Below are 13,566 nucleotides of genomic sequence, written 5' to 3'. Positions count from 1 at the left end.
CAAGTTCAGTTCCACGTTTGTTTTTGTTTTTTTAAAAAACACAAAACAAAACATTGCACATATTGATTTTTTAAAACCATTTTTAAAGTGCAAACTTTACCAGTATTTACACCGTTAGCAAATTAGCTCCTGAAATTATGCCAAGCCTCAAGGGGGCTTTCCAAACTCTGGGCTTTTCTCAGGAGAACTGCACAGCCTTTACTAAGCCTTCACTGTTCAGCAAAATACAATTCTCGCAAGTGCTGCCACTAGTGCTTTCCTAGCACTAAAACTGCTAAGTAAACACTAGCCCTGATCCTTCCATGACGGCAGGATTCTTACTATAGCAGGCTGGCAACAGCACAGTGCTAGTCTTCTACACAATTACATTCATAGGCAGATGCCTGCATCTGGAAGTGCCCTTGGAGCACAGTTTCTCCTGTGTGAGGTAGAGATGAGGGAGAAATCTGGTTTGGTTCACATCTTAATGGACTCATCCATGCCGTTGTTTAATGTCAATAGTAACCTACCTGTACCTCCATTAATTCTCCATTGTCCACATGGCATTCTCTTCCAAGTCACAGTCTATCCTCCTCCAGATTTTCTCACACCCTCTCCTTTTGGAGCATCCCTGGTATGAAAGAATCCAAACTGAGGGAGGTCAGTGATTTGTAGGAGAACATCATATGGACAATGGAAAATTAATGAAAGTACAGGAAAACTTACTGTTCCCATTAAACGACAGTATGGAAGAGCCCAATGTGAACATACCTTATTCACACTTCCTGAAACAATGTACGTGAATTTAAATACAGGTAGCTTTCAAAATTCACAGTTCTGTTAATTTTCATGACGCAGTTCTCCAACCCAAAGATGTGCACAAAAATGCATATATTAGGGGAAAATGTGCATTACTGTAAAATGCATAACCAAAACATAAAATAGCAAATGGATGCAGAAATGTAGCAAGCTAAACTTAAAATTATAAAAATGTGAAACTCATGAGAAACTGAAACTTAACAGTTTCATCATTCTCTAGTGTGAACCCCATTAAAATTAATGGGACATGTGCAACAGGGAAATTCCTTAGAATTCAAGCAAATTACTGTTACAACATTCTTCTGCAACCAGTGCTGATAATTAAATTGGCAGATGCCTTTTCATTGTTTTTTAAACAAAACAAAAAAGCACCACTAATGTATTTCTCACCTTTTCACTTCCTAATCATATTTATTCACATATCTTATACAAGTATTTTCATACATGAAGTTTTATTTAATACAAACTTCACAGTGATTGCGGTATTATTTTAGGCTAAAGACATTGATTTGAGAATACTGCCCTGCTATAGCTAGATGTTGGGAGAGCATCACAAATTATCACCAGAGAAATACATCAGACAATATATTTTAGTGGTTAAAAGTAAAAAAACAACAACAACCAAGGACAGGAAAAATGAAAACAAAAGCCGAAAAGATTATACTGTTTGGACTGCATGCTATTGTTCTTATTTGCTCATGGCAACATCAGCCACTAGACAGCTGCAGGTTTCTAAAGGGATGTGATGAGCGACTCCTATCACTGCATTTCAGCCAAAAAGTAGTTCCCATTAGACAACATAGATTTATCAAAAAGAGATAAATACCCATGTCTGGACCATATGATTGGCAGATCCTCATTTATTCAACAGTTGGGACAGCTATGTATATATATTTAAGATCATGAAACAGAAGTGGAATGGAATATAATATTTAATATAAACTAAACTGTAAGGCAAAAACAATTTTGGGGCAAGGTTTAAGTAAGAATCCTCTTTGACTTATTGGGCCAATGTCAGCAGCAGGCAAGAGAGATAATAAACTCCATCACAGTTTCTACCTTATAAATATCTGTCTTCAGGAGATGCCAAAAATGTGCACTTCTCCAAGGTGTGTAAATCTCAGCTTACTGTTTGCATATGCTTCATAAGGGAACAGTAGCTACTATGTAAAGTGGAATGATGCAGGTGACTGTTCATGAATATGCAACCTCCCAACTAGGATTGCTGTTTCTTATTTATACTATTCTTCTCCTAAACCCCAGTCTAGTTAAGATCATGTATTCAAGACTTGACTGTTCAGGATTTCTGCAGCGTAGAAAAAGTAGATTAGATTAAGGCAGAAAGATTTACACAAGTAATTAGTCTATAACAGATTCACCTCATTTCGTATAAGGTGACTGATGAGGTGAAATACACTGCCAGGAGTTATCAACATCACATTTTAATACCCAATAGAAAAGTCTTCATTTAGTCTGCACAGGTAAACTGCAAAATTAAAGATTTGGTAGTTTGTTTAGAAGTATTTCTTCTTTTAAAAACAAAAATGCTCTGGGCATTGTGGATTCATCTTGGTATGATCATCTTTTCTATGGCACAGACAATGTGATCCCAGTTTTTGCATAAAATTGCAAGAAGAGTTACTGCGAAAAAGGTGCAAATGATATGGAAACGGCTTCTCATCATAGGAGCTATAAACTTGGCTATGGTGGAGACGCACACTAGGATTACGGTCATGAAGGCCAAGACTACGTTTATACATTTCCCCAGCAAGACTTTGGCATTAACGGTTTCTGACTGCAGGGCTTGCTGTTCTTGCTGATGAATCTCCAGCTTAGAGACCCGTGTTTGGCAAGATTCCAAAGCTTCCTGTCAGTATAAAATAGGAAGGGGAAGGGGGGAAAGAAAAGTTAAGGAACCATCACTTTCATACATAAAATACATTTTCATTCTATCTGATCGGTTAAGGACATTACCCCCATCTGTGCATAAATCAATTAGCAAAACAATTTACAACTCTTTGATTGCGAACTCTACAATTCTATAATTCTATGCATCTCAAGGTTGAAAATGTATTAACACAAAAACATTAGAACAGGCAGCTGGATTAGGCCAATGGCCCATCTTGTCCAGCATCCTGTTCTCACGGTGGACAACCAGATTTGAACACAAGAGCACTCTTCCCCTGCCTGTCTCCAGCCATACATAAATGTACAGTACACAGAATCACAGAATTATAGATGTCTTTTTCCTCCTTGAAGGAGAACTGTGCAACGGCCAGTGTTCATGTTCAGTTTCATATCCTCTGATTACACGGACTGATTAAAAGCTTGGTGAACAATTCTTTCAATAGCACTTTTCTATACTTATTTTGTTCATTCCCACAACAGCCTAGTGAGGGAGGTTATAATTTTTCCCATGGAGAACTGCAGTTGTTCCTATCTTGCAAGAGCAATGTCATTTCCACACTATAGTTCCATCAGATATAAATGTGAAAAATTAGTGGTTAGATGTGAAAGCTCTGGTTATGAGTTTATGGCTGCAATCCTAAACGTGAAAGGGAATAAGCTTTATTGAATGCAGTGGGGACTTAGTCATCTGAATAAAGCTGCATTGGATTCACAGTATTTCTTTGAGAGGGAGATGCAAAAGTTCTTTTTAAAGACATAAAGAATAGGAAGCATGAGTGACTTCCTTCTCCATCTCCAAAGGCCCAAATCTAGTCTTAAATTGGAACTCAGCTCTTTCAGTCTAAAAAATCCTGTGCTTTCATCACTGGACCACAGTGGCTAATTCTTTGGAAACAAAAAAATAATCTGTTACTTAATTTCAAAAGTTGGTACCTGAACATCTCGTGACCGTTCATAGGCCTGATACGCCACCTTTTCTTCAATACTAGCAAGTTCTTGCTTCAAGTTGGCTGTCTCGTGCTGGTGGAGGTCTGTTAGATCATTCAGCTGGTCTTCTAATCGCTCATACCTTAAAAAAAACAAAATTTACTTGGCTTTTATGTGAAATCTAATTCAAGTGCTTCCCTCCTTATTTGTAGGTTGCATCATCACCATTCTTTATCAGGGTAACTTTTTGTTTCCCTGCGCTGAAACCCTACTGGCATTAGAAAAGTATACTACCTTGAATACAAGCTGAACATTGTAAACCTTTTAAAAAGTAATTTTATATTATTATTATTATTATTATTATTATTATTATTATTACTACTACTACTACTACTGCCATTCTCACTAAGTTGTAAGTTTTTGCATGTGATTATAGAAACTAACATGACAAGAGTTTTTTTACCCCATGACTGCTCACCTGATAAGCCTGCTGAGAATTCTGAGAATACACTTCACACATTACCCTAACAGCAAATGTGGTAGCCTCTTCAAGTGCATATATGATGGGGAAGTGTTAACATGTGCCTATGTAGTACATGCAGCTGATCATTGTCATGGGTGGAGTTCAAGGGTATTTAGTTCATTCTTCTCTTTGTTGCATTGCTTTGACACTACCTCATTCTCATCTACCTGTGAAAATCAATTTCAACTGGCCAACATAATAACGTACCTGTACCTTTCCTCCTGCAGCGTTTGAGAAATAAAGCCATACTCTCTTTTGAATTGTACTTTTAAATTCTCAATGTCATCTGCCAACTGGGATTGTGCTTCCTTTATTTCCCGCAGTCCCTCAAAGAGAATTGATAGTTTCCCATGGCTTTCCAGAGAATTTGTTCCACCATGGCCAAAGGACTGGTTTCCATTGCTGTCCGCAGAGCCAGATGTTGCACTTGAGCACTCATCATCACTGGTGTATTTTGGCTTGGCCACTATAGTAGCACTTCCGCCGTAGGCCCTAGAAGTAGTTTCTGGCCTAAAATCATCCAGGCTGCTCTTTAAGTGAGCAATATTGTCAGCACTACCAAATTTATTCCGGATCAGGTTTGCAAACTCTCTAGACTTGCTGAAAACAAACACTGGTGGTGTCAAGGAGACTCCTGGAACACCTGTTTTGCTGCTCTCATTGCTCTGGCCAGTAGTACGAGATTTCCCATGGGCATCCTTCAGGGAATGTTGGATTTCCTTCAGGCTGTCTTTGGAAGTATCCTTGGTACTTTTGGAGGAACCATTTTGTTCTATCTCTTTGAGCTTTCTGTGATATTGTTCCAATTTCTTCTGCAACTGGGCTATAGAATGGGCAGACTTTTGATTCTTCTTTTCAAATACTTGTTTAATTCGACCTGCTTGTTGTTTGTCCGCACTGTTCACGAGCTTCAAATACTCTGCCACATTCCCATCCCGAGCTGTTTGTTCTATTTTGATCTGCTCCGTAACTTTCAGAATCTTTTGCTTCAAACTGTCTGCACTGACTTTTACTTTGTGAAACTCAAACACACCATCAGGTACATCGAAGTTGAGGTTGGTGTCCGAACCTCCCCGGCGAATATTAAGAGGCAGGCTGAGGGTATTCATATCATGTCTTTCCACCTATAAGAGATTAAAATTCAACCTTAGTTTTCTATGAAATAATTCATAAATAATTCTAAGAAGAAATTAATATAAGATCACAAAGCATGACATTATGTGTGATGTGGGAACATTATTGCAATGCAAGAACTTGGGCCAATGGGGAAATAAGTGTTCTGCTCATTCAGCCATGAGAACACTAGTATAAACATCGGTAGCACCACACAATCCCCTAAAATAGTAAATATTAGGAATCTAATGTTGTAGTCCTATACTGTACACACTTGCCTGGGAGTAAGCACAATTGAATATAACAATTCCTTCTGAGTAGACTATGCTGCTCATACCAAAACAGTGCCCTATTACTCAAAACTGGCATCAAGTGATAAAGTTAATACCATACTTAGCACAAAATGTCTTCCAGATTAAAAAAATCCATAAGGTTTTTTGTTTGATACACAAATAAATTATCCTCCATTTTCCTAACTACACTCTCTATATTAATTTTGATGAGCAACAGTTCCTGAATTTCAGACCAAGCAAATTCTTCAGTTCTTTTTATCAACTTAGTAGCCAATGCAACACATTGCTTTCTTATTTGACCTCTTATTCTGTAGCTCAACTGGTACTCCTAGCAATTTGATCCAATACTACATTATTTCCCTCCCCTGCAAATGAGCAGAGCTAGTTCCTCACAGCTCATGGATATTATGTACATCTGACAAATACATAGTAAGTATGCTTCTGGAGACAGCACACACGCTATACCTTTAAAGCACACTTTAAGCAAACACTCTCAATCAAAGAATGTTGGGCCCTGCAATTCACCCCCCTCATTGAGTTACAATTTTCAGCAATGACAGTGCCTAGAATTCTTTGAGGAAGGAACAATGTGCTTTGAATGTGCTTTATAGTGTTTACACAGCCTGAGTGCAAGTAATATACCTTCAATTGTACCCTAAGTCTGAAAAGCTATCCAGTCATGAAGTGGAAAAGTGCTAAGATGATAAGAGAACCTGGTTTGTAGTGCAATGTACAAGGCAGCAGTACTGTATCTTAAGTTATAACCTACTGGATACTTTGCACATTGGACCTGATAAGCATAGTCACACAATGCAATAAAGGAGGTAATCATCATTATTATCCTTATCCTGATTCTTAATTGCAGCAAAACATAATTTTAATTGTTCAAGACTGCCTAGAAAAAACAACAACAAATCCCACAGAAATGAAAATGTTCCCTTATACAACACTTCTTATGTAGTGTTTGTGCACATGCATGACGAGGCTGTGGTCAACATTATTCTAACTAGGATGTAATATGCAGTGCAGATGAGATGTAACATGCTCATCACAAAAGATACGTGTACCATCAGCCTTAGCATTCAAATTATGGTAGGTGTTTTTAATTAAACGTGAATGAATTTTTACCACACATAATAGCCAGACTAAATTGGAAGTCTCTGCTGATGAGAGAAAGCAAAAGGACTGATTATATACATACATACACACACACACCATAATCCCAAAGCCCAGCAGCTTGCTTACTCAGCTTTGGGAAGGCAGCGCAAAGGCCGTGTGTGTGTGTGTGTGTGTGTGTGTGTGTGTGCACGCATGCACCAAAAAGGGCCTTGAGGGGCCATGTGTTGGACCACCCTGGCCTAGAGGCATACTTAAAATGACAGTGAGGCTGAATTCCTTGGTAACAGATTTTAAGAAGAAACTGTTTTCTTAGAGACTGGCCATGTTCCAAACAGGAAGGAAGAATATCACTGTTGGTATTTTAGTAAAGATTTATTAGTTTATTTCAAATATTTATATCCTACCTCCTGGCCTTCATTCTCAAGACAGCTTGCAACAAAATTTAACAATCCATGCAAAATAAAATGAAGGCAGTAGCCGAACATGTTATTGCTCGCTCAGTTCACGGTATAGGACAGTTTTGATGAATGAGATTAATGGTCTGCCATGCTAATGAAATGACAAATGCATCGGCTGAACAAAATTCAATCCAAATTAAGCAGGAGCATTTCAATATTATCTCAGATCTAACACTGAACAACTGACAAGAATTATGAATTATAAGATGCTCTTATAATATATGTGGGCATAATATTTATATTTATAAAAGCAGCATCTATTCCATAATAATGATCTAATATCCAATATGGTTTGCTTTTTGAAAGCGGTAAAAAAGTAATCTCAACTCTGAATTCATCTGCATGTTCATCCGTCACACTTTATAACTGTTACTCAATAGGCGTACAACACACTGCAAATGTATAATCGATAGTCTGACGTATTGCCACAGGGATTTTAAGAATTCTGGGAGTTAGACCACAGAGTGATTACAGTGACATGCAATACGCCACACAGCAATTCAGCACCAAAAGCAGAAATGTCCTCATGATTTTAACTCTTGTACGTTAACACTGAGCCACTCATTTCCTAAAACAATTCAGCCCTCTCAACTCATAGCAAACCCAGACTAACATTGTCGGCTAACTAATATGTTTATACAAAATCTAATCAGCAATGTTACCCAGGACAAAATGTACATACTTCCAAGGCCGGGTGGATCTGCTCACAATCCTACATAAATGTTTATTTCCTTTAGTACAAAAGTATTCTAAAAATATTTTGCATATACCAAGACATGAGCCTGAACAGCTGCTGTTCTGACCCTCTTCCTCCCTACTTTAAACGATGGAATCTCTCTTCCTCACAGAGGTAAATTGCTCCCCAAGCTCTGTGGTTTCCTATGACATGCCATAAAACTGGACAAAAGGCAAGGGAAGGAACAGGGGAGAGTTCATCTAAGGCTGCGAACTTACCCCATTCACTCTGCTTCCAGTGCACTACCACTGCTGGCCTGAGAAGCAGTGTACACGTAACATTAGTTGTAATTCATATCTACATGTAATTCAAATCATATCTGTCATTTTAAAAAATGAAATACTGTGTTTTCATGCATTATTCCCCACGCCAGCTTCAATCCAAGCTGAGAAAAAGAACAACCAATTATATGTTAAGCTGGTACTGTGTAAATAGTGTTAGCTAGAGGGAAACAACATACACACAGAATCACATTACCTACTAATGTCATGGGGTGTTAGAGCAGGGGTAGTACCTCTGGTGGGGGGGGGGACACATTGTGCTTTTTCTGGGGTAGTTTGCCCATCTTTGGTCCCCTCTGCACTCAGCTCTCACCTATGGCTCCTAGAAACTATTGGCATGTGACAGTGGCCACATCCTGGGAATGGCTTCGACTGGCCTTAAACCTTCAGTGACTTTCCCTGCATGCAAAGAAAGGCTCTGGTGGATAGAGCAGATGAGAAAATGGAAAATGGAAGCTAAATTGTTAGGCTGGGATGGGCCAGATTCAGCACAACTTGCCTGTGCTAAAAGATCTATAGAGGCTACCAGTCTGTTTTCAGGCACAACTGAAAGGGCTGTTCTTGACCTTTAAAGCCCCAAATGGCTTGTTAGCAGGATTTTTAAAGGACTGCCTTCTTCAATAGAAATCTTCCCGAAAGATCTGCTTCTGAGACTGGTCTACAGGTAACCCAATATTCAGGAGATGAGGTGAATGGCAACTGGGGAATTAGCTTCTTCAGTGGTAACCTCTCACCTTTGAAATAGCTTTCCTGGGCAGATCTGTGAAGTGCCTATATCATCATAAGGTGAAACCTACTACATTTTAAAAACATGTTACTGAATTTAAAGTTTTGGTGAACTGCTATTTTAAAAATTGCTGGCTGCTTGTTGTTTCATATATATTTTTTGTTGTTTCATTGTCAGTTGCTTTAAAATGCTTAACATAATAATTTGTTTTTGAGGTGCTAGTCAGAAAGCAACTCACCAGAGCACAATGTTAACTATCTCCCATTACAATATTCATTGTAGGTATGTGAACATGAATAAGTAAAAGGTGTGCCACACTTATCTGGGGTGGACCCAGAGCTAAGTTAGGTGAACTTAGTACACACTGAAAACAATGGGAGTCAGGTTCAACTACTTTGTCAAAATCTGACCATTATCCTTTCCTCTCCTCCAAATTACAGCAGCTAGTTATTTTTAATGATATCTAGTTAATATTTCAGCAATTCCCCTTTGTACCTGGATAGCCAGCTAACATGCTCTCCTTTTGTTTCAACACAAGAGCATCTCTGTGTGGTTTTAGCTTCTTTTCTCCTTTTTGTATGCTACTCTCCAGGATAGAACGATGTGCTAAGAAGGAATGCACAGCAGCTAATTTTGGTAACATACCTCTAGCTAAAAGCTGAAATAGTTGTGGTCTATTATTTACACACATATACTTCTCCATATATACCCCACTGTGTGGAAGGAAAGCACTATGCAGAGAGAAAATAAACTTAACATTGTCATGTGGAACTTCCCCAAATGCCATTGCTCAGCTGTAGCTTCCTTAACACATAATCACTCTTAGTTTGAAAGAATATATATCTACAGCATTTCACGACTCTATAAATTATTTCATCATGCAGACAGTACACAAGTGAGTCATTTGCTTATTGTTATCCAACCCTTCCCATTTTCCTATATACTGAGAGTAAGAAACCCTTTATATGCAGATTTTGGCTGCAGAAGAGGCTGTAGATGTATATTGTAAAAGAGAAGTGATGAAACAGCAAAACTGAATACTGAACTTATTAAAATCTGCCCAGCATGTGCTATCCTGAAAAGAGTTATCAGCAGAAGGACTAGTGTTCTAAGTGTTCCATACGCCTTAACATTTCTTTTCCAAGTATTCTACAGTGAAGACCAAATCTTTGTTCACATTTTGCTTGCAAATGTAGATCTGTTGTAGATTTAATTATCTATCTGTACCTTTTGTTTACTATGAGGGGAGAAAGCGTTAATGAGGATAATGAAAATAATGATGCAGTTGAAGGAAAATTAGATGAAGTAGTCTCATTGAAATCTTTTGTTGTTTCCAATAAACTAAAGAGCATATAGCTTTATCCAGATTACACTCATTAAACTCTAAGACGAATATACAAGCATTATGCAAGAGGAGCTTCACATCTGGACTGTCACAATCAGCAAACGTGAAATGTGCACACCCTAGAATGTGCAATGTGCTCATGCCATGCACAGTGCTCATAATGTATGTTCCGGTGACCCACACAGAATTATCTCCTTTACAGTGTAGCAGAGGATCAAGCCAGGTCACAAAAAAACAAAAAACCTGTGCTAATCCTTGCTGTGATGTTCATGCAGCTTCCAAGAGCTGCCCAGGGGAGCAGCTTTGGCCGTCTGTGTCCCGAGTCAACAGTTAGCAAATTAGATTGAAAGATAAGAGGCAGCTCCAGATGTGCCCTAACAGCTTCATCAACACACAGTCTGTTCCCAGTATTTGCGTCGCTGGAAATGTAAGATGTAATCATTATTTGGAGAAACATATTCAAACATTATTTTTGCTGTGTCTGTGACTGAAATGATAAGAAGAAGAAGAGTTTGAATTTGATATCCCGCCTTTCACTCCCTTTAAGGAGTCTCAAAGCGACTAACATTCTCCTTTCCCTTCCTCCCCCACAACAAACACTCTGTGAGGTGAGTGGGGCTGAGAGACTTCAGAGAAGTGTGACTAGCCCAAGGTCACCCAGCAGCTGCATGTGGAGGCGCGGGGACGCGAACCCGGTTCCCCAGATTATGAGACTACTGCTCTTAACCACTACACCACACTGGCTCTGTAAGACTGTAAGACAGCCTGGGATTCTGCATGGGCATGTCTAGGCAGGGTATTTGCAAATGCCCAGCAGCGCAATTCAGAATGCTTAATACCTACAAGCATTGGGGATTGTTCTGATTGCTGCCTGTTGACTAGCAGAATAAGCACGGGTACTACTATCACTTAACTAACATCATATAACATTTCTGGGTAGGATGTACTTCTGAGATGCTGCCTGGTGTACTTTTTGTGCTCCTGAAGAAGCTTTTGCCTGGAAGCTCCCAGTGTTTGCAAGTAGGGCTGCCTAAGTAAAGATAAAGGGACCCCTGACCATTAGGTTCAGTCGCCGATGACTCTGGGGTTGCGACGCTCATCTCACTTTATTGGCTGAGGGAGGAGGCGTACAGCTTCTGGGTCATGTGGCCAGCATGACTAAGCCACTTCTGGCAAACCAGAGCAGCGCACGGAAACGCCGTTTATCTTCCCGCTGGAGCGGTACCTATTTATCTACTGGCACTTTGATGTGCTTTCGAACTGCTAGGTTGGCAGGAGCTGGGACGGAGCAACGGGAGCTCACCCCGTCACGGGGATTCGAACCGCTGACCTTCTGATCGGCAAGCCCTAGGCTCTGTGGTTGAACCCACAGCGCCACCCGCGTCCCAATAGGGCTGCCTACACAACCATATATTTAAGGCACCCAGATATACTCCAAGAATCATGGGAACTGTAGGTTACCTCTCCCAGCACCCTTAAAAAACCCCCTACAGTTGAAATGCGTGCATTTTCTCATTCAGAGACCAGTTTTATACAAATATGAATGCTACTTAGTATCATTAAGATTATATTAACCTTAACTATACCAAGTGTGCAAGCACGTAGAATTTGAGAGGCATTAAAATGCACTCTGTGCGTAGTGACTGTCAAGTGCCAGCAGATGGAGCTGCTGCTTTTAATCAACTATATTGAGAGGAACAGCAAACCTGAGGGCTAGAATAATATGGCCTCTCTGGATATTGTGATCAGGATTGTGATAGTTATGTTTTTCTTCTTGGTCTCGTTCTCAGACTGCTTGGTGGTCTTTTTTTTTTACCCCATATCTTTTCAACTCATCCACAGATTCCTAAGACCACTAAAGTGAAATGAAGTGAAACTCACTGGTTGACTTTGGGCCAGTCACAGTCGGTCAGCCTAACCTACCTCGCAGAGTTGTTGTGAACAGAAGACAAGGAAGTGAGTGAATGGTTTATTCCACCTTGAGCTCCTTGGAGGGAATATTTTATTTATTATTACATTTATAATAAATCCTATTTATCGGATTGTAGGCAACCTAGCAAATGGCATTATCAGGTACAGGGGTCACATTCACCCCAATATTTATTTCAATAATAAAATAATAATAAATAATAAAAGTCCCAACATTGAAGAAACTAGGCTAGTAATGTGGCAACAGAAAGGGCCAACGAAAGTTAATTCCACATCAGTCATGCAAATGCTTGTAATTCTATTCCTTGTGCATTGTTTTGTACAAGAAGATCAAAACACAGAGAGCACTGATTGTTCACAGGAAATTGTGCACACAGATAAAATGAAAACATCATTGTGGACACCGCCCTAGTCCTTAATTTTCTTTCTCTCTGTGGCATTGGATTTCTACTCATGTGCCCATAAAAATATGTACAATGCTGTCTTATTATTGATCTTTGCTTTGCTTTGATACTTAGAAAAAGAATTACTTTGTTGAGATCCCTTTTGTTCATGTTCTTACAAACAGAAGCTAAAATTAGTAGGACCAATTATTATCTAAATAGGGCTTAGGTCTGTGTGCTATACATAAAATATTATCAGGAAGTGAAATATAATTTCTCATATATGTATAAACAAATGTTATAAAAGTGTTGTTTTTTCTAGAAAAAACATGTATTACAAACAATATTTTTCTACAAAAATGCATCTGAGAAGCCCTACCTTAACTCTCTTAAGCAGTATGCCATTTTATCATTTTCAAAAGTCACTTATTAGTATTTCATTTTCAGAATGTCAAAACTGATAAGATGTGTAATACCCCAGATAATATCATTAACATATCATTATATAGCCAGAGTACACCTGTCAAAATCAAAACTTCTCAGGACTAACTTAAGTTAATAGTTTTCCATTTATCTACCCTAAAAATGACAGGAAGTTGGCTATCACCCACTGTGTTTCACTATTCATTTTCCATTAAATTAAAAATGAAATCGTCTGTTCCAGGTTCCAAAATAAAAAGTCCATATGGTATGCAAGTACTTTTGTTTTATTACATAACATCTAATTTAGTAATGTGCTGTGACCGAAAAACTCATTAAGTATCTCATTTGACCAAAAGATTCAGAGATTCCTATACTACAGAGGACAACCAATTCAGCTACAGGCATCGCTTTTAATACCCTCAACACTATTTGTTAACAGCGTTCTCAAATACTATCGTAATTAGCCTTCCAAAGCCATGAAAACCTCATTTGGCAGCTGCAATCTCAGTATTAACAAAGGAAAGACGAACAGCTTAGAGCCAGTGATGTGGTGCTCATTCTGTTCCCTTATCTGGAATCAGGTAGGCTAAAATAGAAGGGAGG

At 38.9% G+C, this 13,566-nt stretch overlaps 1 protein-coding gene across 3 annotated transcripts in view; it reads right to left on the bottom strand.

The window, feature by feature from the left end:
• Window positions 1-62: 62 nt before the first annotated feature.
• The window catches only part of TMCC3 (transmembrane and coiled-coil domain family 3), a 94,173-nt gene continuing 80,669 nt past the window's right edge, over window positions 63-13,566 (bottom strand). For all 3 annotated transcript variants that reach the window (XM_081022507.1, XM_081022509.1, XM_081022508.1), the window contains exons 2-4: window positions 4,364-5,280; window positions 3,640-3,775; window positions 63-2,665 (exon numbers count right to left, since the gene is read on the bottom strand). In XM_081022507.1, the coding sequence (XP_080878633.1) occupies window positions 2,363-2,665; window positions 3,640-3,775; window positions 4,364-5,280 (1,356 nt within the window). In that variant the 3' untranslated portion in view covers window positions 63-2,362. The remainder of the gene's footprint in view (window positions 2,666-3,639; window positions 3,776-4,363; window positions 5,281-13,566) is intronic.

The sequence above is a fragment of the Podarcis pityusensis genome (assembly GCF_964106645.2).
Source record: "Podarcis pityusensis genome assembly, chromosome: 10".
In the NCBI taxonomy this organism is placed as follows: Eukaryota; Metazoa; Chordata; class Lepidosauria; order Squamata; family Lacertidae; genus Podarcis; species Podarcis pityusensis.
The sequence above is the reverse complement of the archived record's forward strand: the minus strand, read 5'-3'. Positions and strand labels throughout refer to the sequence as shown.